Source organism: Coturnix japonica, chromosome 2, assembly GCF_001577835.2.
Source record: "Coturnix japonica isolate 7356 chromosome 2, Coturnix japonica 2.1, whole genome shotgun sequence".
Taxonomy (NCBI): domain Eukaryota; kingdom Metazoa; phylum Chordata; class Aves; order Galliformes; family Phasianidae; genus Coturnix; species Coturnix japonica.
Genome location: NC_029517.1, coordinates 15,067,716 through 15,091,973, shown reverse-complemented (window position 1 = coordinate 15,091,973; position 24,258 = coordinate 15,067,716). Strand labels below are relative to the sequence as shown.

General features: G+C 41.4%; 1 protein-coding gene across 1 annotated transcript in view; it reads left to right on the top strand.

The window, feature by feature from the left end:
• Positions 1-394: 394 nt before the first annotated feature.
• GPR158 (G protein-coupled receptor 158) overlaps positions 395-24,258 on the top strand; it is a 165,006-nt gene continuing 141,142 nt past the window's right edge. The window contains exons 1-2 of the mRNA XM_015853313.2: positions 395-1,242; positions 12,711-12,816. Of these exons, the coding sequence (XP_015708799.1) occupies positions 395-1,242; positions 12,711-12,816 (954 nt within the window). The remainder of the gene's footprint in view (positions 1,243-12,710; positions 12,817-24,258) is intronic.

The following is a 24,258-nucleotide window of genomic DNA, read 5'->3' as shown; positions in this document are numbered from 1 at the left end:
GTAGCTGGCGGCACAGAGCCGAGCGCTGGTTGCGGCAGGAGGGCAGCAGTCACTCAGTCCGTCCGTCTCTCTCCGGCAGCGGCACCCGCACGATGCGGAGCTGCGGGGCTCGGCGGGCGGCGGGGCGGCGCGGGGGAACCCGCTGCTGCGCCGGGCGCCGCCGCCCCTGCGCGCTCCGCTGGGCAGCAGCTCAGTGAGCGCGGGGCCGCAGCGGGAGCGGGCGGGGTTGGTGCTGCTGCCGCCGCTCCCGGCGCCGCCGCCGCCACAGGTGACTCGGGGCCGGGGGCCGCTCGGTCGCCGCGGCTGCCTATGCTGCCTGTGCTGCCTATGCCGCCTATGCCAAGCCCGGCTTGAGCGATTCCGCCGTGCGTGCGCGACCGGGAACGCCGGGGACATGGCATCGCTCCGGCTCCTTCTTCTCCTGCTCCTGGCCCAGCGAGGGCTCGGGGCCGCGGCCGGCCGAGGACGGGCGCCGGGAGGCGGGCAGCCCATCTACAACCACATCAAGAGCCGCGATCCGCCCCCGGCCCCGCGGAGCCGCTCTCCGGAGAGCACCATCTTGGCGCAGCGGCTCGCCGAGGAGGTGCCCCAGGATGTGGCCTCGTTCCTCTACACGGGCGATTCCCGGGAGCTGCGCAGGGCCAACTGCTCCGGGCGATACGAGCTGGCCAGCCTGGCCGGCAAGTCGCGCTTCGTCTCTCACCCGTCCCTGCACGGCGCCCTGGATACCCTCACACACGCCACCAACTTCCTCAACATGATCCTGCAGAGCAATAAGTCGCGGGAGCAGAACTTGCAGGAGGACCTGGAGTGGTACCGAGCGCTCATCAGGAGCCTCCTGGAGGGGGACCCCAACATCTCCAGGGCGGCCATCACCTTCAGCACGGAGCCCTTCTCTGCCCCCCAGGTGTTCCTCCAGGCCAGCAGGCACGAGAGCCAGATCCACCTGCAGGACCTGTCCTCCTCCGCTCATCGCTTGGCCAACGGATCCCTGGAGATGGAGTGGTTCCAGGGCCTGAAGCGCAAGTGGAGGCCGCATCAACACAGGAAGGTCTTGAACACGGGCTCTAAAACTTTGGAGAACAGCTGGAAGAGGCGAGAGGGCTTCACGGCTGATAAGAATCACATCAGATGGTCCTCTCCTTACCTGGAGTGTGAGAACGGGAATTACAAACCCGGCTGGCTGGTGACGCTCTCAGCTGCTTTCTATGGGCTGCAACCAAACCTCGTCCCCGAATTCAGGTACGAGGAGGGGGCATGGTGGGTACTCAGTGCTTCCCTCGTTTGGGAAGGGCCATCTGTGCCTTTGGGGTGAGCTGGTGACCCATTCCACATGCTCAGTCACACCGCAGTGCAACCCCAGGCCTTCCTGTTGAGCATCACCTTCACATGCCTTAGGGAGCTGTTGCTCGGTAGTGTTGCTTTTATCTTAGTCTGTAAAGCAGCTTTTTCTTCAGCAACTCTCACTGAATCAGGTGTGTATGTGGGTTATGTTCCTGGTGTGCTTCTGGAGTGCAGAGAATGGTGGGTATTGTGGGTTGTAGGTTAATTCTCTGCTAGAGAAAGATGTTTCCTGAGCTGTTATTTCTTACTCTGCTGCAAAATGAAAACTAGCTCAATGCCAGCTATGATTTTTAACCAGTTGAGACACTGCGTTTTCTGGTCTTCAGAGCACATCCACTGTGGGGTGCTCAAGCCTGGTCAGTGGTCAGTGTATGCTTGTAGGTAAATAAGTGTTTGCTACTGCATATGATTACAGCCTAAACTGGCAGATAAAGAAGCTTTTGGGGGCGTTGTTTTTAGAACTCCCCCCTCATTACGAAGCTGTGCAGATGATGCTGTATGTGAAGATTTGCTTGTTTTCTACTGCTGTTATCTCCAGCAGCTTGCCACTGGGCTTTCTTTAACATAGGAGGATACAAGGAGGCTTGTTTTTGTGCCTTATGTTAAGAGCAAAAAGATGTGGCTGAGGAGTGAGAGCAACCTGCAGCATATGGGATATCAAGTTATAGTACCACCACACATGTAATGGGGATGATCTATTATTCTGTTCGGATGCCCATTGCCCTGAAGCAGCTTTTTTTCCCCTTAGGGAGTAAGAAGAGCACGGGATTTGCTTTGTGCAGTGGTTCAGTAGTAGATGGAGATTTCCTCTGTGCTGTTGGCTCTGGAAGAGGTTTTCCCCCTCCCTTGGATTGCTGTACAACTGTGTATGTGATTGGTTGCTGTTATTTTTGTATTAGCAATCTGAAATTCTCTGGGATCTAACAGGTGTGAATGTAGCCCTGTGTTCTTAGACATTAAAGTAATCTGCTGAATAAAGAATGGGTGGTTATTTCTCTGTAGCGTTACCTGTTGCTCTGGAATTTTCACACTTTCAGGGCTCCTTGTCTGCAGTCTGTTTGCTGAATTCCTTGCAAGACCAAAGGAGAGCTGTAGTGCAGAGCTCTGCTGGGCCTCAGCAGGTGCTCCGGATGAGTTTGGGGTACTTCTCATAGTCTGAGACCTGTAAATAATCTTAAGGATGCAGGTGAAAACTAGTGTAGGCAGGTATTCTCTTACTGGGGGATAGCTGATGTAACAGTGAATGCTGGAGGTGGGGTTGCAGCTGCTGGTTGTTATGCTCGGTTATCTGAGGAACTGGATCTTGACGTAAAGCTGAACAAAGCCTCGCTGTCAACTTTGGAAAGAGGGTTTCTTAATCAGCAGAGCCCAAATCTCAATTTCAGCTCTGTACCAAGCTCTTGTGCTGGGAAGCATCTTTGCAGCGTAGGTTGCTGCTGCTGTGGTAGCTCTTATGCTCAGATCGCACAGTGCAGTGGGTCCATCTGAGAGCAGCTCTGGCCAACCAAGGCCACCAGCAGAGGTCCTCCTGGATGCAGGGCACTGCCTTGCTTCCTTGGGCTTTCTGGTCTCTATTGACCATATGGAATTCATCTCAATTAAAGAAATAATTGTAGCAGTTCAGATACTTTGAAAGGTGTTCATTAAACCTGTTGAAGCTTGGAGAAGCTCTTGGCATTCAGGAGACCTTGGGGTGGGGTATGCTACAATGTTGAAGTTTTGTATTGTTGCTGAACAGTTGAAATTAAAGTTGGTTTTTTTGTATCAAAACCAGAGGTGAGTTGGTTAGCAGTTCTAAGTGGCTCCGTATGTTTTTAGGTGGCTAAGTAAGGAAGCAGGTGAAAAAGTACATATGTACATATGTAGCCAAATGGTGATTCCATTGCTTCTGGTTAATACTAGGTGTCTATTTAGTAAGCTTATCATTTGAGATATTGAGAAAGTAACTTTGCAGCTCCATAGAAAATAGTAAATTTGAAATACATTTCTTCCAACACTTGTGGAGCATCTTAGTGTTTGTGCAAATGTTTTTGGTGCTTAACAGACATGAAGCTTCAGTGAGTTCCTGAGAGAATAAATAGTTTGAAATCCAGGCATGTGAAATAAAAAGCTGAAACTTGGCTATTAGAATGCTAGTACTAATTGCTATAATGTCCCTCTTGAAATAAGCCTTATTTCCCCTCACCATCTGTCTGAGTGACACAATGGTTTAGCTTTAAATTCCTATTTAAGGCCATATGGTTAGAAGCAGCATATATTACTCTCCATCTTTTTCAAAAGCTACATTGGTTCAGCAAAATATCCCTGAACCATCTGTTAGGAACCCTTCATGGCTCGGTTTACATGCTCATTCCATTTAATAGTCTGGTATGAGACTGTTGATGGTAGTTTAGTGCGTGCCCCTTTGAAACTAACAGTTTATGTACTTCCTTTTTGGCTGACATTTGGTTTATGGCATGGTACATCAGGGGAAGAAATTCGTGAACACGATTTTCTCCTTGGAAAAGTCTTCTCAGATTCTAGAAGGAAGGAAAATGCGCTGCCCCTGCTTCTATTGCTGTAGCAGATGGGTGCATTGCATGGTGTAGCAATGGAAAGTTTAATAAAGGCAAGACTAATAATTGCTACTGGTTTTGTTCCTTAAATGCTACTACTGCAGTAGCGTTGGCAATGACTTCTGGAAAGTGCAGTCACAGGCAAAGCATCGTTATTGAAGTGTCGGGGTTGTGGTGCTTTCTGTTAGAGAATGTGGCTGTCCCAGGTAAGGTTCTTGTAAACACTTGCTATTAGTCTTTCATACAAGGTGAAAGCCAAGCTATATGAAATGGAAATGAAGGCCAAGATGGAGAGAATGTGATCTCTTCAGTTGCCTTGCAAAAGCTCGAGCTATAGGCCCACACTAAGATGAAGCGGGGAAACCAAAGGCTTTTTAATTGTACCAGTGTCTGATGCTGGTGGGACCACATCAGCCCAGCACTAAGCTAACAGTGGTGACTCTGCCCTGCTGCTTAGCAGGGTTTGCTGTTGTCTGCTCTCGCTGATCTGAGATCTGCTCAAAGGTGGGGAGACAACTTTCCTGTTAGCTTATGCTGCAGATTCATGTAGAAGCAAGAAGATTCCCAGGGACTGAAAGTAATCTGGCGTTAACTTTTCCCTTCTCCTTTTCTCAAAACTCTGAGCTGATGTGGTTTGCAGCTAGAATTTGCTATCAAATGTATTTAGTAGTATTTAAATGTAGCACTAAATGTATAAATTTAAATTAATTGTATTAATTGTATTTAATACAGTTCTAGTACTGCAGAGGCTGGAACATGCTGGCATTTGTCATCCATCAGTGACCCTCCACTGCTGCTTCATGTTGTCCAATGGCATGGAGTCACATTGCAGCATGCAGTGATCCAGCCGCTCTCTCTGCAGCCCTGCAGTGGAAGTGGAGGGGTGTGAAAATCTTCATGTTGTGAGTTAAGTTCCACTTGCTAAAAGTCCTTTACTTGTTCCCTGTGGGATAAATGGGGGATCTTTATTGCTGCAGCAGTCTGGTAGGCCTGTGGGAAGGGTTTCTTTTTGATCTGGAAGGGAAGTGTACAAGTAGTTTCACCACTAGGAGCACAAGCTTTTTTTTCTTCCCCTTTAAAACCTTCCTGGGTCACAGTGTCCAATCTTCTGCATCACAAGCCCACTTAATGTAATCAGCTGACTCAGCTTCACCTTAAAGTGGGTTGCTTTTCCTCTTGGCTCTCCACTTTGCTGGCCTAAATGGTTGGATAGCTTTTCCTGATTTCTGATCTAAATTCATTCAGTCAGCCCTCATCCATTTGTTTCTGTTCCAGAACAGCCTTCTGTCTGAAATAGCTCTCGGCTGACGTTTTCTGCCCGACCTATTTATAGGCAGCAGGTCCTTTTCCACCTTTGTTTACTAGGCTAAACAAACCTGCCTTCTCCAGTCTCCCGTCACAGAGCTCTCTGTTGCCATGGTCCCTATTCTCAAGAACTGTTCCAGTGTTTCTTGAATACAGTTAGTCACATTTGTGTGTGATGTTTCAGCCTTGTGCAATGACATCAATTTTCCCCAGTCTCTGATGAATGAGCTATTGCTTCTGTGCAGTTCAGATTGTTCTCCTGTGTGCTACTCTCATCTTCTTTAACGTTGTGATGTAGTATGCCATCACTTTGGGAAGTGGTTGTTGCTTACTTCCATCTAGGAGGTCAGAATACCTCCAGGATACAGGGATATTTTCTTTCTCCATGTTCTAGCAAGGCCATGTTGCCATGTTTCACCAAATCCAGGTCAGTATTTGCAGTCAGTCTCTGAAGAACTGCTGGGAGGATGCTATGAAATGGTGGCTGCTTTGGCAGAAAGGAACATAGTCAACAAGCTGAAGTCTGTCATGTTCTTGAAGAGTGTTGTATTCTGGAATATCTCTGGGTACCTTCATTCTGAAGTCTGGCTCAATCAACTGTTGTAACTCAGTACTTCTTCCTGACACTTACTCCTTTCTTTCTGTAGTTAAATTAGAAGGTAATACTTGGTGCAAATGTTAGTATTTATTGTGCAATTATATGCAGCTACTTCTTCCCTAAATGCAGCTCAATACAGAGTCTTGCACTGTACTGTTAGAAGTAACTCAGACCACTCCTGTTCTATCCCATAATGGGGTGCTTACCTATTGAAGGCAAATTCTACCAAGCAAGTAGAAGCACTTATGACAAATAAGTAATTTCTTAGGGAATATGCCTGTATGTATTTCACAGGTGTTAAATTGATTGGTGAAATGCCCATAAGAGTAGGTTTAAAGAGAACCAGAACTTGTTTTGTTTTTAAATATGATTTAAGTTCTGACTTTAAGCACCCTTTGTTTGAGAAGGCTTCCCCTTAATCTTTCCAATCTAGTCTCAGTATGGAGTTGGGAAAACAATTCAGTGTACCTGTTTAAGGCGGCTCCCTGAAGCTTTGACAGCATACATTAGTTACATAATCTTAAATATTTAAAAATGGTGAAGCTGATGTTTTTTTCAGTAATGTCCCCTGGCCCATATAACATGATTGAAGATGTGGGTGGATTTGAACAGGTTTTAAACATGAAAAGGAATAATTTATTTCCTTGAACTGAACATTTTGGATTTCTGTTCCTGAAAAGAGGTGAGAGCCAAGAAATGCCTACTCAATGATTTATTTCTTTTAATAGAACCCTCAGTATTTAAGTGCCCTCAAAGCGCTCTGTGATATTGGTGTCTTTTATATCAGGTCATGGGTGAGAAATCTAGACAATGAAAGAAAAGAAACAAGGAATAGGGTGTTCTTATTAGAAACATGATTCAGCCTTTTTAACTTCAGCAGAGAGCCTTGTAGAGAAAGAAGCTAAACCTGACCAGGAGAGGACTGGAACACGTACTGTGTGCTGTGGAACTGTTGTCAGGGCTGCAGTAAGTTGCAATAAGAGCAGCTGGCTTTTTAGGTCAAACTGCTATTTCCTTTCTTCTGTTCTTGACCCCATCCTCCAGGAGTAAGGCTTTCAGCACAGCAGGCTCTCAAGGCTTCTTTTGAAGGGAGTGGGCACGTGGCATTTCCTGCTATCTGAGATCCAGCTCTGGGTTGGCACCTCTTATTCTGTCTGTTCATGAACCTGAACTGAGATTGAGAAGTGTTCCCAAAGGTAAGAACAAAATAGGTGTGTTGAGTTAGTCCTTCTGGCAGGCACTTAGGAAGCACTATGAAAATGGTGGAAATGCTGAGTTCTTGTATCTTGGTTTTGTCCCATTTACTAATAGGCAATACGATTTATTTTTTTTCCAAATTGTGTATCTGATCAAGTACTGATGGTAAGTATGGATTAATCTGATCTCTGATTTTAGCTTTTATTTTTGTCTTCTACGGTATGATTTGACCTTGGTTTCCATTAAATAGTTAGGAAGAGAAATAATGCTTTTCTGGTTTTAAATTTGTGTGATATTTACTTGGAGATCTGTGATTCTTGTGTGTTCCAAAGACACTTTAGAAACCCTCTGTGTTCAGTTGCTCCCTGTCAGTCAGGTGTAGTTGTGTGCATGCTTTTCTTTATTGCTTGCTAAGCTTGTTTGGATTCACCTAGGTTTGTTTTGAACCTGTTGAACAAAGCGGGAATAACATCCCAGCCTAATGCCACATCAGCGCTCTCCAGAACAGTTAAGAAGCAGGAGCTTTGTTGGCTCTAAAGTGTGCAGGGATTAAAAAAAGAAAAGTTGCTTTCTACAAATGCTGTGTTAACACTGAGCTCTTCCTACCTCCTGGTTGCTCACCAGCCTCACAGATTTCCCCTCAGGCTGCCTTTTTCTGAGATACCTGAAGATTTTGTGCTTCTAAAATACCGAGCCTGAAACACCTCTTGGGTTCCATCTTCTGCTTGAGTTTATGCTCAGTGTTCCTTTGTTTTGATGACTGGCTTCTGCTTTTTAGTTTTAAAGTTCTTGTACTGACTTTAAATCTGCAGAGTCAGCAGAGGGCTTGTGCTTAGGCTGAGGCCATCTTTCTTGTACAGGATCCATAGGATTCAAAGCTTTTCTTGTTCCTAACCTCTTCTTTCTTCTATCACTTTTCCCGCTTTTCCTTGAGGCCTTTTCTCTCTGCCTCTTGTTGACCCCATGGGCAGTAATGGCAATATCTCAGAAATGTCAATTTCTTACTGAACAGCCAAAACTTAGTTTCAAGACTAGTTTCTCATGAAGAATCCAGTGTGATACCTTACTGTCACTGACACTTCCTCATTTTTAAATGAGGTCATGCTTATCACAGATCTCATCTTCTACCAAAATTCTCAGCACCCCTCAAAGTATCTAGGAAGTTCTTCAACTAAAATGCAGGGAAGTTCAAGTCCTCAGGCAGCACTGCATGCCATAAATCTGGAGGCTTGATTTTTAAATCCCATTTAATTCTGCTGACAACAAAGGATTCAGCTTTAAGTATTCAACCCTTGTTAGTGCTGTTACAAATGGCACACAGGGATTTTCTTTGCAGGTGAATCTTAATTCATGTGCCCACACTCTTGTATCTTACTCTTCAGTTAAGCTTATTTTTAGTGAAAGCTGACTTTTTTTGTGAAAGTGGAATGAAAAGCAGCAGTTGTGATATGGTGGAAGAACTGGGTAAGTCTGTCTATCCTGTTAATAAGAAAATGGTGATAACTGCCCAGATCAGAACTAAGTTATATATGTATCCTAGTAGTCTGAATCTGGTTGTCACAATATATTGTGAAGGTAATGAGTTTTAGGTGCTTCTTGGTGATGTAGAATCTTAAATCTTAACTTTCAAAAGTAACTTTTAACGTGGAGAAGGCTGTTGCTTACCAGCTGAATGTCAGCTGTTGTGTATTGGACAGCAGGACTTTTTTGGATGGACAGCTGAAGACATTTTGAAGTAGACTCAGATGTCAAGTGTGCGCTATTTGGAAATAAATATTGAGTGCAACAGTTTACTTAATGAGTGCACAAAGTTTCCTCTTGAGAACTGTTACTGTGCTAGTTGCAGCCTGCCTCTGGAGGTGTGGGGATCTGCAGATTTAAGACACCTGCAGAGAGTCATAGAATGGCCTGGGTTGAAAAGGATCACAATGATCATCGAGGTTCAACCCCCCTGCTGTGTGCAGGGTTGTCAACCATCAAACCAGGCTGCCCAGAGCCACATCCAGCCTGGCTTTGAATGCTTCTAGGGATGGGGCATCCATGACCTCTTTGGGCAACCTGTTCCAGTGCGTCACCACCCTCTGTGTGAAAAGAAATCGCCTTTCTCGTCTCCTGGTTTTGTGCTAAGGAAGATTTTTGAACAATGATGTCAGGGGATGAATGGATATGACAGCAAGGATTTAGAAAGGCATTTAAATTCATCATCTGCTTCACCGTGTGATGATGGCACTAAGAACCTTGATTGTACCTGGTGAAAGCATGTGGCATTTGTTTGGCTACGTAAGCCCACAGTGGTGATACATTTGTTTTCCCCCAGCTTAATGCAACAAATGGTGAAGAGATTTGCACTGTACTGAGGCATGCAGGATTCATGTTTACAGAGGCTTCAGTGTTACCTCATTTGACTGATGACAAATTACATATGCTTTTCTGATGCTTTTGAAAGGCTTCATTTTGACTTGGAGAGAGTTTTCTCCCTGGTATATAGCATTAAATGAACTGCTTTGTATATTTTCCCTTTATTTCTATGTTTCAGAAGGTTTATACAATTAGTAGTCCTAGTGCCCTTCATATATATATGTATATCTGCAGAACTGGTTACACTGTTACACAGATCTTGGTCATATAGTTGGCATCAGATTGCCTTGTTTGCTTATAATTCTTACCAATACAGCAATAAGGGAGCAAACCTAGAGGTTTGAATGCCTGCTTAGCTGAGCTCTAATGGCCTCTGTGCCAAAATCTTCTAAAGATCTAGAGGGCAAAGATACTGTTTATTGCCATTTAAATGTTGGCAGGCTGTTCTGTGCAGTCCTGGCTTAAGCTGGATTGGGAGAGCATGAAGATGTTCCTTCTGGTCATTTGTGATGTGACAGTATGGGTGAGGATTCCTCTGTATGTACACACTTTACAACATGTTACAATGAAATATTATAACTACAGAAACTATCAAGATAGCTGGTAGGCTGGGGAAATAAGCTTAAATCAATTTCTGGCACAGATTTTGGGGCTAACAGAATGCCAACAAACAGTGGTACTGGAAATTTAGATGGACACAAAAGCCTCTTAAATCAAACCTCTGATCTGACAGAGAATCCTTGATGACATCATCCTTCAATGGTTATCTGTTATGTACAGTTCAATTAATCCTTTCCTATCTGTAATTGTCCAAAATGTTAAACATGGACTTGTGATCTTTGTCTTTTTTTTTTTTTTTTTTTTGTGTAGGGGCTGTTAAATCATGTCAGAAAACAAATATTTATAGTTATAAGGAGATTAACCAAATATACTTACTTGCCAGATGGTCCACAATTACCAGTAATATTGTTATTAACTTACCACTGTAGCTTGGGTTCAGCCAGCAGCACTGTCAGTACGGGTGAATGTGTTAGGCTGACAGGCTGAGTCTACTGCTGTACTGTTATATTTGTCTGGATCACTTCAATAGGAGTAGCAGAGCTTCAATTATTTCCAGTCTGTTCAATAAATGTAGCATTTACAGGTAGTTGGTCTGTGTACATACTAGGAGGATGTGTTCTTCCATATGTTCGGTTTCCCAAATGCTGAATCAAAAAATAACTGGAAATGTGGGTGGTTAATCAGGTTGTGCCAGCTCCTGTATTAATCACAGATGAATTTCAGAAGTGTATCATCATGTACATACTGGTGTACTCTGTGTAACGATGGTGGGGTATGAATCTGAGATGTTTTAAAATGGCAAAGCATCCCCAGTGAAAGCAGTATCTCTGTACCATCATGATGCCTTCTGTAAATGCCACACATACTATTAAACCTTTTGCTTTTGAAGGCATTATGCATCCAGCTGCTGCAATACCTTGCAATATCTTAGCAGGACTGTGATGTCACTGTGAAACATAAACACTGCAGCAGAAGTACAGTGAGAAAAGACTGATATTCTGTGCGCAGGAGGTGAAAGCATGGTCAGGTAACCCTAATAATATAAAGACAAGGATGATATTAGGGAAGCCAGAGTCTATCTGGAGCTGAATCTGGCAAGAGATTAAAAAATGATCTTGATTACTCTTCATACAGGAGCATTAGCTACACAACTTTCTTCAGGTAGGCCTGCTGCTCAAAGAGATGCTACACCTTGGATAGAAGACGTGGGAAAGGCCAATGTTACTAGGTAGCAAACTCTTGCTGGGGTGGAGAGAATGTTTTGTAACTACTTCTGTTCTGGCAGTGATCAGTTTACTTGTAACTTTCATTTTATTTCTCCTTTCGTATGTATTTGTAGAGGGAGAACTTCTCCTACCATTTAAAAACAAAATGTATGCGAGTACATTTCCTGTAAAGGAAATAGATCTACTTCCCTGTGGTATTCAGAGAGTCTCTCAGATTAGGCTTTTGTGGATCTTTTTTCCTTTCTACATCAACTGTCAACCAGTTTCTTTAGAGCAGTCGCATTGCTTGAGACACTTGTTAGAGTGTCTTTCCATAGTGTGAACTTAAGAAGGCAAGGAACTGCTTTAACCCCAGGCCTTCTGACTGCAGTCAAGCTCTCTCTATGGAGCCACAAGGAATTCATTATCTTGTGGAGCAGATCTTGTTCCCAGCCTACACATTTGTATTTGTATTCAAGAAGGTGGTCCGGAAAACATCAGAAACATACCTGGTGGGATGTGCATGTGACCTGTTGAGGAAATTTAGTTGCATCTGTTTATTTGTGCCTTATGGGCATCTGGGACAGATACCCTGTCACTGTGTTAAAATAAGCTGTGTTAAAATAGTTTAGACTGTTGTAGGAAGCATGTCTCTGGGCTGCAGGGGCACCAGCAAATCAGCCTTCTCCAGGGTTGTGCTGGGCAGTGGCTGGGGCCACAGAAAGACATGGGCCCTGCTGTGAGATGGTGGGACCACTTGGATGTTGTTTTCCTCAGGGATGTGCAAACGTGAGGAGATGGCGTTCCTTAAAGCCAGGGGAAATGGGCAAAGTTGTATGTATTGTCTGTCCCATCGGAAATGGGGATATATTGGAGTGAACGTACTCTGCAGATGGCTGTAGCTTTCTGGAATTGAGAAAGGGTGGAAATATAAGACTTTTCTGTGGGGGAGATTGTAGTACTAGCACATGCAGCTGTAGTGGTGATTAAGCAAGGAGAATGTGAGTGGCTTTGATTTAATTCTTTGTTGTTTCTTGCATATGAAGTCACTGGAGAGTTGGTGTGCATCTGGGTAGTATACAGAAAAAGACTTCTTGCACAATTATGTTGGCAAATAGCATTCTTTGGCACAAAAGGGAGAATGAAATTGGCATGGCAATAATGCCTGGTGCTGGGTACTGCCTGGCCCCAGTGCTTGGTGTGCTTCTGGGGTTGGCTATGGGGCTGCTGGTGTCTGAGACAGAAGTGTAGGTCACCCACTGTATTTATTTTAGTTCTCTGCTGCATTGTAAAATGTGAAGGGCATTAAATTATTGGAGCGGATAACTTATTCATACCTGTCACCTTACATCTATTGAGTGCGTGTGATTTAGAGTTCTTGTAATGCATCTCAGTAAGGTCTAACATAAGAATCTGTCTGCAGGCTTGGCTTCAGGAACATGGATCTCCTCATTTCTCTTATCAGACATTTCATCAAATTCTGTATTTAGAAGAAAAATGTAGTTCTGCTTTGCAGGTTATAGCATCGTAAAGAAGTTTAACATATTGATGTAGTCACAATGTTCAAGGCTGTTTTCTCTTTTCCAGAGGTGTTGTTAAAGTCGACATAAATCTGCAGAAGGTGGATATCGACCAATGCTCGAGTGAGGGGTGGTTCTCAGGAACACACAGGTGTCATCTCAACAACTCTGAGGTATGTTTTTAAGGAACTGAGCTGCACTTCAATAAAATCTTTCCACGGTGAATGATTTTTGTAGTAAAATTGCTATGTATTTTAAAGACTTTGAGTGTGGTTTATAAGCTGCAAAGATTTTTTCATGCGTGGTGCTATGGTTGAGTTTTAAAAATGCTTGCCCTTCAGGATTGTTGATATCAAATAAGACATAAGGTAAGTTATTGTACAGAAATATTAGTTTATAGGGATAGTGAAATGATTTATGAAGTTCTTTATCTGACTCAAACTACTATTTTACATTTAAAATGAAAATAGTCTTTTAATGTATCACTTGACTGGCCAACCTTGTGAAGTACAGTAAGAGTAACTGAGATGCTGGTGGTGTTTATTTAAAGAAGTTTGGTCTTTTTGAAGAATGGAACGTCTTCATTCAGAATTGGACACCATAACTGTTCTTGATAGAAATGTCAGTACTTTTACAGAGCTAATTAATTGTTTGTGTTTGATTCCTTCCTGCTTCCCCTTTCTCCTGCGAGCCTGTGTCCGGCTCCCTCTGTCAGTGTATCGTATGACTGGCCAGACTGAATGATCTATGTATTCAATGCAATTTTAAAACCAAATAAAATCATAGCATGTATTTTATTATTACATCTAATGTTGTTTTCAAGGGTGTCAATTTGCATCTATGAGATACGCGTACCTCACATGTTTCTGTATTTTCTGGAAGCTTAATTAAAAAGCTGGGAATCTTCTACCAGAAGCTAGGAGCTGTTTACCTAACTGGTCATAAAATACTAATTTATCAAAACCAAATCTGAATTTAGTAAGAGAGTTCTTCTTGAGGAATTCATCCGTTAACCTTATCTGAGCATGACAAACCTTTCACTGGAATTCTTTTTTCTTAAACTATCTGTGAAATAAGAACCAAATGGTCTTTGAAGAGTAAATACAAATGGAATTTTTTTGGCTTTGTCAAATTTTGACTTCTAAATTTGAGAGAACACTTTTTCAATATCCCATATTTCTTCCTAGAAGAAAATAAAGTTTCCTGTGATATCTTGGTAAACTGTGCTTTTTAATATATGCTACTTTTCTGAATGTAATTACATATTTTGACAAGCGCTTCCCCTTCTCCTAATGTCTTATGAATAGAAACCTCAGCAGGGGATTGGGATGGTAAGTTGTATTTCTTCCTGCAACTAAGAAGAAAATTTGGGGTGACGTGTGTGTGTGGCAGTTAGGGTTAAAAAGCATGTAAGGAAAATGGAGATAAGGGAGAAGGATCAATAGCCGGTTCTAGTGACCCTTCTGAACTGGTTCAAAGTCTGTTGTTTGCTGTAATGGGTTCTGAATCCTGTTCTGTGTTCTTAAACAAAACAGAATCTGTAAAAGCATACTGGAGGTAATTTCAAAATTACTTTTCTCTTCAAAATCTAAGTCTTTAAGTGTAAATCCTGAGAGAAGAATAGGAAAAACTCTTCCCTCTGAAAAAAATTGGTTGGAGAATTTTTGGAGGGGAATGAATCTTCCTCTCGTTACACATGAGAAGTGGAATGTAATGTAGGAAACTGAGTGCAAAAGAAACTGTTCTAAAGTCAGTCTGAGGCAGAGTAAGGATGGGAACTGAGATTTAAGTTGCTAAACCTTGCTGCTGGTTTTCAGTTTTGTTGAATGACTTAAGCATTCAGAGCTGCATTGTCTTTCCACAGACTCTTTTGTAAGTCTTTGCTTTTGTGAAATTGCCCTTTGTTGCTAAAACTGTTTAGTGCCCTGCCAGGGTACCTGTTCCATTTAATGTCAGTGCCATTAAATCTAAGGCAGAAAGCTCAGTTTTTCTGAGATACAGATCTGCTCTTCCCTGTCAAAAACTATAAACATAAGGAGAAACATACATGGAAAAAATACACAGGTAATTTGGGCTCTGTGGGGCTGCAGTGAATGGAGTAGGTAAAATTTATAGGGCTGGAAATAATCAAAATGTGTTAGGCAGAGTACAAGATATTGCAGGTAATTCTGAAATTAACGGGGGAAGAACCATAGCTTCCTAATAACAAATACAAAGTGATTTCACTCTATGGGTGAGCTGGCTGTACGAGTGAGAAAGCATGCACTTTTAGTGTTTGAAATATCTTAAATTTTTTTTTTCTTTTAATATATTAGGTTATTTCCTCAAAAATGCTGACAGCAACAACTGGTGCTTTAAGTAATGACTTTAGAGTCCTTGTTGAGACACTGACAATAAAATCAAGGCAGGGAAATGTCTGAAGAAATCAGCTTGCATAGCACATCGAGCTGGGCTGAACACTCCCAGCCAGCAGCATCAGTCTGGAAACTGCAGTGGCTTCCACACTGTTCACCACCCTTAATGAGACTGCCAACAGCTTGCACTGTTGAGGCAGGCTCAGCTGACATCCCTTTGGGTTTCAACAGTATTCCAAAAATGACAACGTGCAAAAATATCTAGAGGAAATGAGAGAGGCAGAGTAAACAAAAAGGCTTGTTGCTGTCTGTGTGTATGTCTGTGTTTGTAGGAAGATGCATTGGCCTACTCTGTGAGTATTTATTCTACACAACTGCACAACCTACTGAGAAAGGAAACACACGAGCAGTATGGTTAGTTTTTTCCTCTTTAGGTAGTGTAAACACTGGGGCTCACTGAACCTTATTATAGTGAACATAGTATTACAGTCAACCAACTGAAATGGATGTGGAAGGTTGGGAAGAGGAGCGTCTGATTAAAAGTGTAATGGGGACTAAGCTGGGAGAGGAAGAACAACAGTGCTTTCCGTGTTTTCCCAACAGATGCTTTCTGGTGCCCTTGTCAAATAGATAAGGCTATTTAATGCACCTACTCCATGGGAGGGAAGGCATGATAGGAGGTTTGCATCCAGTCATAGCCGGGTGGGTCATGTCCAGTGTCACTGTTTTTTCTTAATATTTACATATATTTTCTGCCCTGACTATAATGAAAAAATGCAGTCAGAGTGAGAAGAACTTGAAAATAATACTGTGTGTTGGTAATACAATCTTTAATGAGAAGAGTTCACAAAACAGTTAATTTTTTGTTCATACAGATTGGGTTCAAGTTATGGCAAGAGATGTACCCAAATCAGGGCGGAGAACATAAGTAAGGGTATATTTCCCCTTGGAAGAAAACAAAATCTTTAGTGTTAGATTATAATTACTAGATCAAATCCTAGGCTGAAAGAGAAAGATATTTCTGATAGGCAGATGAACAGTTCAATTTAATACACAGATAAAGGAGGGGAAAAAACCCACAAAGAAACCCCAGCAATTCTGGATCCAGAAGCAGGAAGGTTGTCTGTTCTGTCCTGACTGATGGCTGCTCACATAATAAAGTGTATTTGAAGAGCATGCCATACACACAAGAGCATTTAAGATGCTGTTTTAAAAATAACTTTGCATTAGGTGTGTTCATGGGAAAGACCCATTCACAACAGTAGAGTAGATCTAATCTGGAATTCTTTCAGCTAAGATTATGCTAAATAAGGTAGGCATTTGTCAGAGCTCTCAGTGATAAACAAGGTGCTATGAAAACCAACTTGCAGTATGAAGAGCAGACAGGTTGCTTAGCTACAGCTATCACAGCCTTTTCAGGAGAAAAAAAAAATCCTTAAATGATTCTGGAGTCAATCTCAATTTTCAGCATTTTCTTCTGAAGAAAGCTTTAATAATATTTGCTTTCATCTTAGTGCTAGCTTGAGCATTTAAATTCATCTGCGTTGGTTCTATTTGATATTGTTTTCCTTTTCCCCAGAGTTAAAGTGGAAAAATCATAGATGACTGGTTGAGTGATGCTGTCTGACAAAGAAAAATAGCATAGATAGATCTTTCTTGTTGCAGGTGATCACGGATGGCATCAATTACTGGTAGTTTTTTTTCAGATCTTTCTCTGCTGAATGTGTCATTATAATACTGGGCAGTGCTGATGACCTGAACTGGTGGTCCTGTCCTTGCAGACATGTTGTTGTTAGAAGTGAAATTGCCCTTACTTGATTTGCCCTTGCAGAGGTCTGGATAACATGTGTTAGTCCCATTTCATGTGGATATAGTATTTAATGACAAAAGTAAAATTATGGAGAAAGGAAAAAGAAAAGGGTTACAGCTTCATTCTGGGGAAGGAGCAATAGCTGGCATTTAGGATCCTTCAGCCTTTGTTTCTCTTGTTCTTACCATGAAATTTTTTGTCCTTAAATTGAAATGATTGAACTTTGGGGGTGTGGGCAATCACCACCACCAACAAAAAGAATCAACACAATCAAAACACCAAACCCTATAGGAAGGTGCAGTTCTGTGAGATTAGATGGTTCAAGGGATTGGAGATAGGAGTGTTCTCTGCTCCTGTAACCCAAAAGTTACTGATATTAACTCTGATTTTGTAGATGTACCCTTCAGAGCACATCTACTACAGTGGGGAAAAGGCTGTTCAACAGCAGAAGTAAGGTGAGGAAATAAGTCTTCCCTTTCTGTTTGGGAGGAACAGAGAATAAAGGCTCAGACATCTAGTTAGCTGAAGGCCTATCCACAAAACATGCCTGGCAGGAGCAAAGGGCAACTTGCAGAGAGTGAGTGCAGGAAATAGCTCTTCCTTGGAGACAGACTGAGAAACTGACCTTCAATTTCTTGTCCCAGCAAGTTCAAGTCTATCCATAGTCACAACAAACCTTACAGAAAAGAGCCTGGGGACTGGCTGGGCTATTCTCCTTTGGAAAGGTGGCGGTGAATTACCTTTCCCAGATGCAAAGTTGATAGCAGCTTTGTCAAATCTAGGCATAAACAAAGCAGAACTTCATTCAGGGATTTGTTACTATTACATTTGGAAGACTGTGCGATATCTGAAAAAATCTGTATTAAGCGCAATTAGATAAATGTGGTACTTTGGTATCAAAGAATCAAAAAGTATCAAAAATATCTTGTGAGATTATTACCTATTATTTTACAGCTTGTACATGGGCAAAATGTTCTTTATCAGATGGGCATTCTGACTGAAATTGACATGTGATTTCCAAGCGTGCAGATTATTCTCTCCAGTTCAGTTTCTGCAGGAAGATGAAAGAAAGTGAGCTGAAAGAGGGTCATGTTGTTCTGTAGCCAGGATCTAGTGTGTGGGTCACCTTCAGAGGGGGATTTTGGGGTGCATGGCAGTGCATGCACTCCAGACTTCAGATGCCTTCAGGATAAGCAAACATCCTGATATTTTGTAAACCTGTCTGAACAAGTTCATGATGTACTTAGTGATCTGTACTTCTTATACTGCTCTGGCCAGAGTAAACGGCATAGCTTCTTTATTCAAATACAGTATTGCTCCACTTCTTGTTGCAAAGGATGCCAACTACGTGTGAACCATGCAAGCTCTGTTCATTACTTGAGTACTCAGCTGTTTTCTTAATCCATATACTGTAGAAGGCACTTCAGTTGTGGAAATACAAAAGTTCAGCTTATGCAAGTATTCTACAGTGAGTTATTTCTGTTGAGGAAGAAAAAAATAGACTTGAGAAAGTGTATGTAATGCTCTGACTAAACCAGTGGAAAAAGATGGTCTGTCTTATCTTAAAGCTTTTATTAAATGTACCAACTGTTTCTCCTGCTTTTTTTTTTTTTTATACTGCAAGTTACCTGCACAAGAGACAAGTTTAATTTAGCCTTGAGGAGAAAGTTCATTCCTTTTTTTCCTATAACAAATTAAAATTAGATTGAAAACATATTAAAGATCTCAAGATGAAAAACTAAAGAGAATAGCTGCTGAATCTTCATACTCAAAGCAATGTACGGAGCCATAGCAATAGCTTTAATGGAAGCTCATTTTGTTTTATTTTTGGAGCACAGTTTTATAGCTTTGGATATTGAAATACCATCACTTTTGTTTGGTGACTTCTGGTAGAAGGTATTTTTTTTCCCCCATCAATGTCTTTCTGCAAATAAAGAACTGTTTTCTTTCTTTCTTTTTTTTTCCTATTTGCCTGTTCCTTTGTCTGTGAGATTTGTCCTTGTCTGCATTTTACAGTACTGCAAACTGATAGCTCTCAGGTCGTCCATTCACTGAGCAGGGGTTTTTCTCCTAGAAGTTTTGCATCATTACTAACCTACTTAATATTGGTATTTTTTTTCCTCTTCATTGCTTTGCCATCCAATCTTATTTTAGATCATGAATATGTTAAGCACCGATCTAACAGAGCAATGCAGAGTATTTGATTTTTAATCCATATTTTTTTTTTAACTATTTCTTTTTTGTTCTGACTAGTTTGTAATCTATTACTGTAATGTCTTCATCTTATTACTGCTTATTCTTTGGAAGAGTTTTATTCTTTCTACGATACGTAGTGAAAGAAAAAGCTTCTCAACATCTTAAGCATATAAACTATTGAAGAGAAATATTTACTGTCTTTGATTTGTCCTTTGCTTGGAAGGGATGGTGAGGAAAAGTAGATATTACTGTAGAGACAAAAGAGCCAATCTCTTATTTCTAATAAGCCCTGTTTTCTGCTTTTATCAGGGCTATAATTCCTCTGCTGTAAAACTTTATCTCTAGATTTACCACAACTGTTATTCATAGGGAAATCAAATTCTATTTACTAACATGAAATGGACAGTGCAGGTTGCTGAAGGGTTGCTATTCTGTCTGTGTATAGCAGCTGCCTTTTTTCCCATTAGTGCCATCTAATTACTCTTAATTTTTTCATCTCTAGATGTGGTTGGTGAGGAAAGTAATATTAAAGGAGTGGTATAGCTGTGTTCTAATCTGGATGAAGTTCAGTAACTTTTCATCTAAAACATATGGTCTTTCTCCTACACTGGAAAATAAAGTGAACTAGATTGGTCTCAGAGCTTCTTGTGAACACCAAGATGGCCATGAGCTATCAGTGTGTGCTTGTGGCAGATAGTCAGCAACTAATCATCTGTGAAAGGAACAGTGGTGCCAGAAGGTGGAGAGGGGTGGCCTTTCTCCTCAGCACTGGTGAGGCTTCATCTGGAGTGCTGGTTCCAGCTCTGCTCTCCCCTGTATAAGGGAGTACTGGATAGAGTCTAGTGAAAGGCCTTAGAGATGTGTAAGGGCTTTGAGTGTGTGTTGTGTGAAGATTGGATGAGGTCTCATCCATGCACAAGTATCTGTTGGAAAGGTGGACAGAGACATGCTCTTTGCAATACTATTCAATGACAGGGCAAGAGACAGTGGCTAAAAGTTGAAACACAAAGACTTTTACTTCTGCATTTTGAGAAGATAATCTTGTATTCTGATGGAAACCTCTGGGTGATGACAAGTTGAGGAAGTCTAGAAAGCCATTAACAGGTCAAAGCATCACTTCTTTTTCCCTCTTGAAAGGTTTAGAAAGGTTTAAAAGCTTTTAATACTACCTGGCCAGTTCTGTCGCTTATCATATCTATCTAGTCACAGAAGCACCAAGGTTGGAAGACTTGTCAGATCATCCAGTCCAACCATCCACTTATCACCAGTATTTCCCACTAAACCATGTTCCTCAGTACAACATCTAATTGCTTCTTCAACACCTCTGGTGACTGTGAGTCTGTCCCCTCCATGCCAACCCATTCCAGTGCCTGACCACTCTATTAGAGAAGTATTTCCTAACATCCAACCTGAATCTCCTCTGGTGCAACTTGAGGTCATTCTCTGTAATCCCATTGTACAGTTGTGTTTTTCAGCATAGGCTAAGCAGCTTGTCTGTGCTAAATGAAAGGAAGTCAAATAAGACCAGTAGTGGCTAAGAGTGGCAGTTGTGGACCAGGGCCATATTTTGCATGCTATTACACGAGCAGTTGCATGTAGAGCTTAAATTCCTGAAATGATATTGTTCCAGAAATCTTCAATGGGAGTACCACGTTTTAGTACCTGAAGGAGGCACATTTCTTGGCAGTTCAACCACACTGAATACTTCTGTGGTTAGCTTAAAGGATACTTGCTTGAGATGAATGGCTGAATAAAATACTTCAACTGTGTCAATATGAATCTTTCAGAGTATTTGTGATTAATAACTCCAAGACTGTGAGTGAAGAGTGAACTTCAATTCTGAAGTTTGAGTTTTCCTATATGATAGGATTTCATAATGATGATTGCTTTCTAAGGGGCTACTATATCGCTAGAGTCTGTAATTATGGAAAGCAGTGTGAATGAAACATTACTTTTCCACTTAAAGAATTATTTTTACAGGTTTAATGCATATTTTGGAGGCGTTTCTCTTTCCAAAGGTGATTGAGGTGCCTGCAATACTGTATTAGTGGATTATCCTAGTTTTCTGTTATTTCTCAATAAAAATTGTATGATTAAGTCATTTTTGTTAGCAGTGTAACTTAAAAATATTTTTGTTGGCTACATGATTGTAGGGAGCTAATGAACAAGTGAGCCACAATAAATGAATTCCATAGATTAATGAAATAAAGAGAAATCAGGGTTTATGTGGAGGACCATGCATGTCAGTGGGTTGGTGTGCCCACAGATGGTTCCCCTTAATCTACAGCTACAAGCCTCAGCTTCCCAGTGAAGAGAGTGATGGACGAAGAGAACGTGAAAAGAATAAATCTATACTGCAGCTGAATAGATTCTGTAGCAAGACTAACAAGGCGCAACACTGTTAATTTTTTACAATGATACAAACTCCCTTGTCTGTCCCAAATACCTGAGATCATGTCTTCCCTCATGCTCTTATTACACACCTTTTAGTTCTGTTAAAACAAACTTATATGAGAACAGTCTTTGGGATTTTTTCCTATTATTTCTACTTTAAATCTCAAATAATTCAGGGTTTGCATGTGCATGTTTATAGAGCCATAGAGCCTCTTAATTAATAACTATGATTTTGTAATAATAGCTTTATGTTAGAAGTGATTATTTCAGTTTGCGGCATAGAGACTGTTCTTATTAATAGGATTTTAATCCTTGTTTAATTCTGAAGAACAGAGATGATAATCTGTGATGGTTGTGAGGGTGTGCCAAGCTGCTGACCTGTTGCACTCAGAGCTCTGTGGTGCCGTGCTCTGTGTCAGTGGGTCAATCTCCCCTTATCACCTTTTCAGCTACGATTGATTGTGTTCCATTTAACCATCAGTGCAAGAAAAGTTCCCTCAGTAAGTAGAGCTCTGTGGAGGTGATCCAGATAGTTAAGGTCACATCAGTTTCTGGCAGATACTCAGTCTTTCTTCTGGAACCTCTGTGTAGTTCAAAATCAGTTTTTCTTTCTGGCTTCCTCTTTTGGAAAGGATTTTCTGAGATAAAATCATCGCTTACTTGTGGTGTTTCCTCTTACTTTTGAAATTGTATCATCCTAAAAGAGGATTTGCATTGATAGCCACTACTGTAGTGATGTTTTAAAGTACTTCTTCATTGGAAATTTGACTGGAGGTGAAATCATGACTGCCTAGTACATGGTACAATGGGACCCCAGGGCTGTATCTTGGATGTTACTGATTATTTTTGCCTCTTGACCTAATTATAATATTGCTTCAGTCAGACCCTTTACCTTTATTGCCAATTTACTCCTGCTTGTAAATCACACGCCAACTTCCTCTTTTGAAAAAAACAAACTCCAAACAATTGCATGAATTTCTACTCAGGTCTGCAGTCTTAATTTAAATGAGTCACCATTTAGCCTGGTGTTTTAGATACACTTGGGAAGCACACAGGTACAGACAGATAAAGCTATTTGTGTGCAGCTCCTTTCCTTACCTCTGGCTTTGCTTTACTCCTCCGTGGAGAAAATACTGCAGAGTTTCTCTCAGCTTTTCCCTCTAGCTATGCTTCTGATGTCTTCTAGAGACCCTTCCTATTAATTTTGTTCTCTTGCATTTTAGCACCTCTAGTAAATAAGTGGGATGGTTGCACAAATGTTTCAGTGTTGGGGCAGCAAGTCTCAAGAGGCAGCTACACATTAGTTTACTTTGCCCTAATGGCCATGAGCACTGTAGAGTGGTGAGAATTGCACTGCTAAGCAGGAAAACCAAATTCAAATGCAGTCCCACCTACCTGCTCTCTGGATTACAGAGTCAGAGCCTTTCTGGAAGATCTATGCTAGCCCTTCCAGTGCTGCTCCAGGTGTTTCATTTGAGGCATTGTGGTCTGTGCTGAATAGTTGGTCAGACTGTATTATCTAATACTCCCCTTTGGTTTGAAAATACATCCTGTACAGTCAGAGAAGTGCTGAATCATTTAATTGTGGGTACCTTTGATCCTGTTACTATTTCAATTGCTGCAGTTTTTGAAGTACAGTAAATTGTCTCCTCCTCTTTGATGTCTTTTGTAAACTAAATTAGCTGAGTCTTTCAGACCTAGACAATTATACAACAGTGCAGTGCAATTTTCTAGACTAACCCTATTAGTAGCGAACTTTCTGCTTCAGTTTCAGTCAGTTACATTTGTGAAGTTTTTAGCAAAACCGCTTGACTGATGCACACGAAAAAGAAAATCAACTTTTTATGTGTGATGTGAATCTCCTGTGAGAGGTACATATGCAGAAATAGCAGCACCTGGCTCGCCGCAGCAGCAGATTGTGTCTATTTTGAACCAGTTCTGCTAGCATTTGTGAAGTCTGTTCTTAACACAGCAGAACAAAAATAGAGGTATATTCCATCTTTTTTTCTTCATGTATATTGATCAGACTTGTTGCCTTAGTGGACAGTTAGACAGTTAACAGCCTAACTCCTATTGAGCTGGACTCTGTAGTGAAAATCAGAAAAAAGATTTCCAGTGGCGTCTCTGGACAATTTAATTTTCCTTATGCCTTCTGAAATATTCCTGCTACAGTTTAATTCCTGAATCAGTCTTGTGTGTGTTTGCTACGTCCCGTCTTGTGGGGAGAGATTAATGAACAATTTGTAGCCCTGCGGAAGTCTGCAGGCATGGGGAAAAGAAGCGCTGTGTGGGTCACATTTCTCTCTCCCTAAAAGTAGTCTGTGAGAAGGAAAACAACAATGAGATTTTGGATGCTTGCCTGAGATTGCTTGGCTTTTTCATAGGAAAAGCTACAGATGTGAATCAAGTGACTCTTTTAGAACAGATGCCAGAAGTGTGGAGCCTCAATAATAACATCCTTGGACAATCTTTATGCAGGAGACAATGGGTTTTTAGAAAAGCAGCAACTTACAGTTTACCAATTCAATACAATACATGGCAGGTGGAAAAAGTAAGGGCAAGGGATTAAGATCGACTGTCTTTATTTCCTTTTCCCTCTAGTTGTATGAAGTAAGTTCTACCCTAAGCCAACACTGACATAGATCTTAGGAGGTTGAATGCAAGAATCTGTGTGACCAAAACACACAGATTGCATGCTGGAGGGATGGTGCTTTGCCGAGAGCTATTTCCAATGTAGAGTCCCAAATGAATATTTTTCAATGCTCCCTTAAAATAGGATTGTTTTTATTTCCTTTTCTCACAAAGAATTGTAGTGTTTTTTTCTTGTTTCTGTCAAAATGTCATTAACTGATACTGCAGAT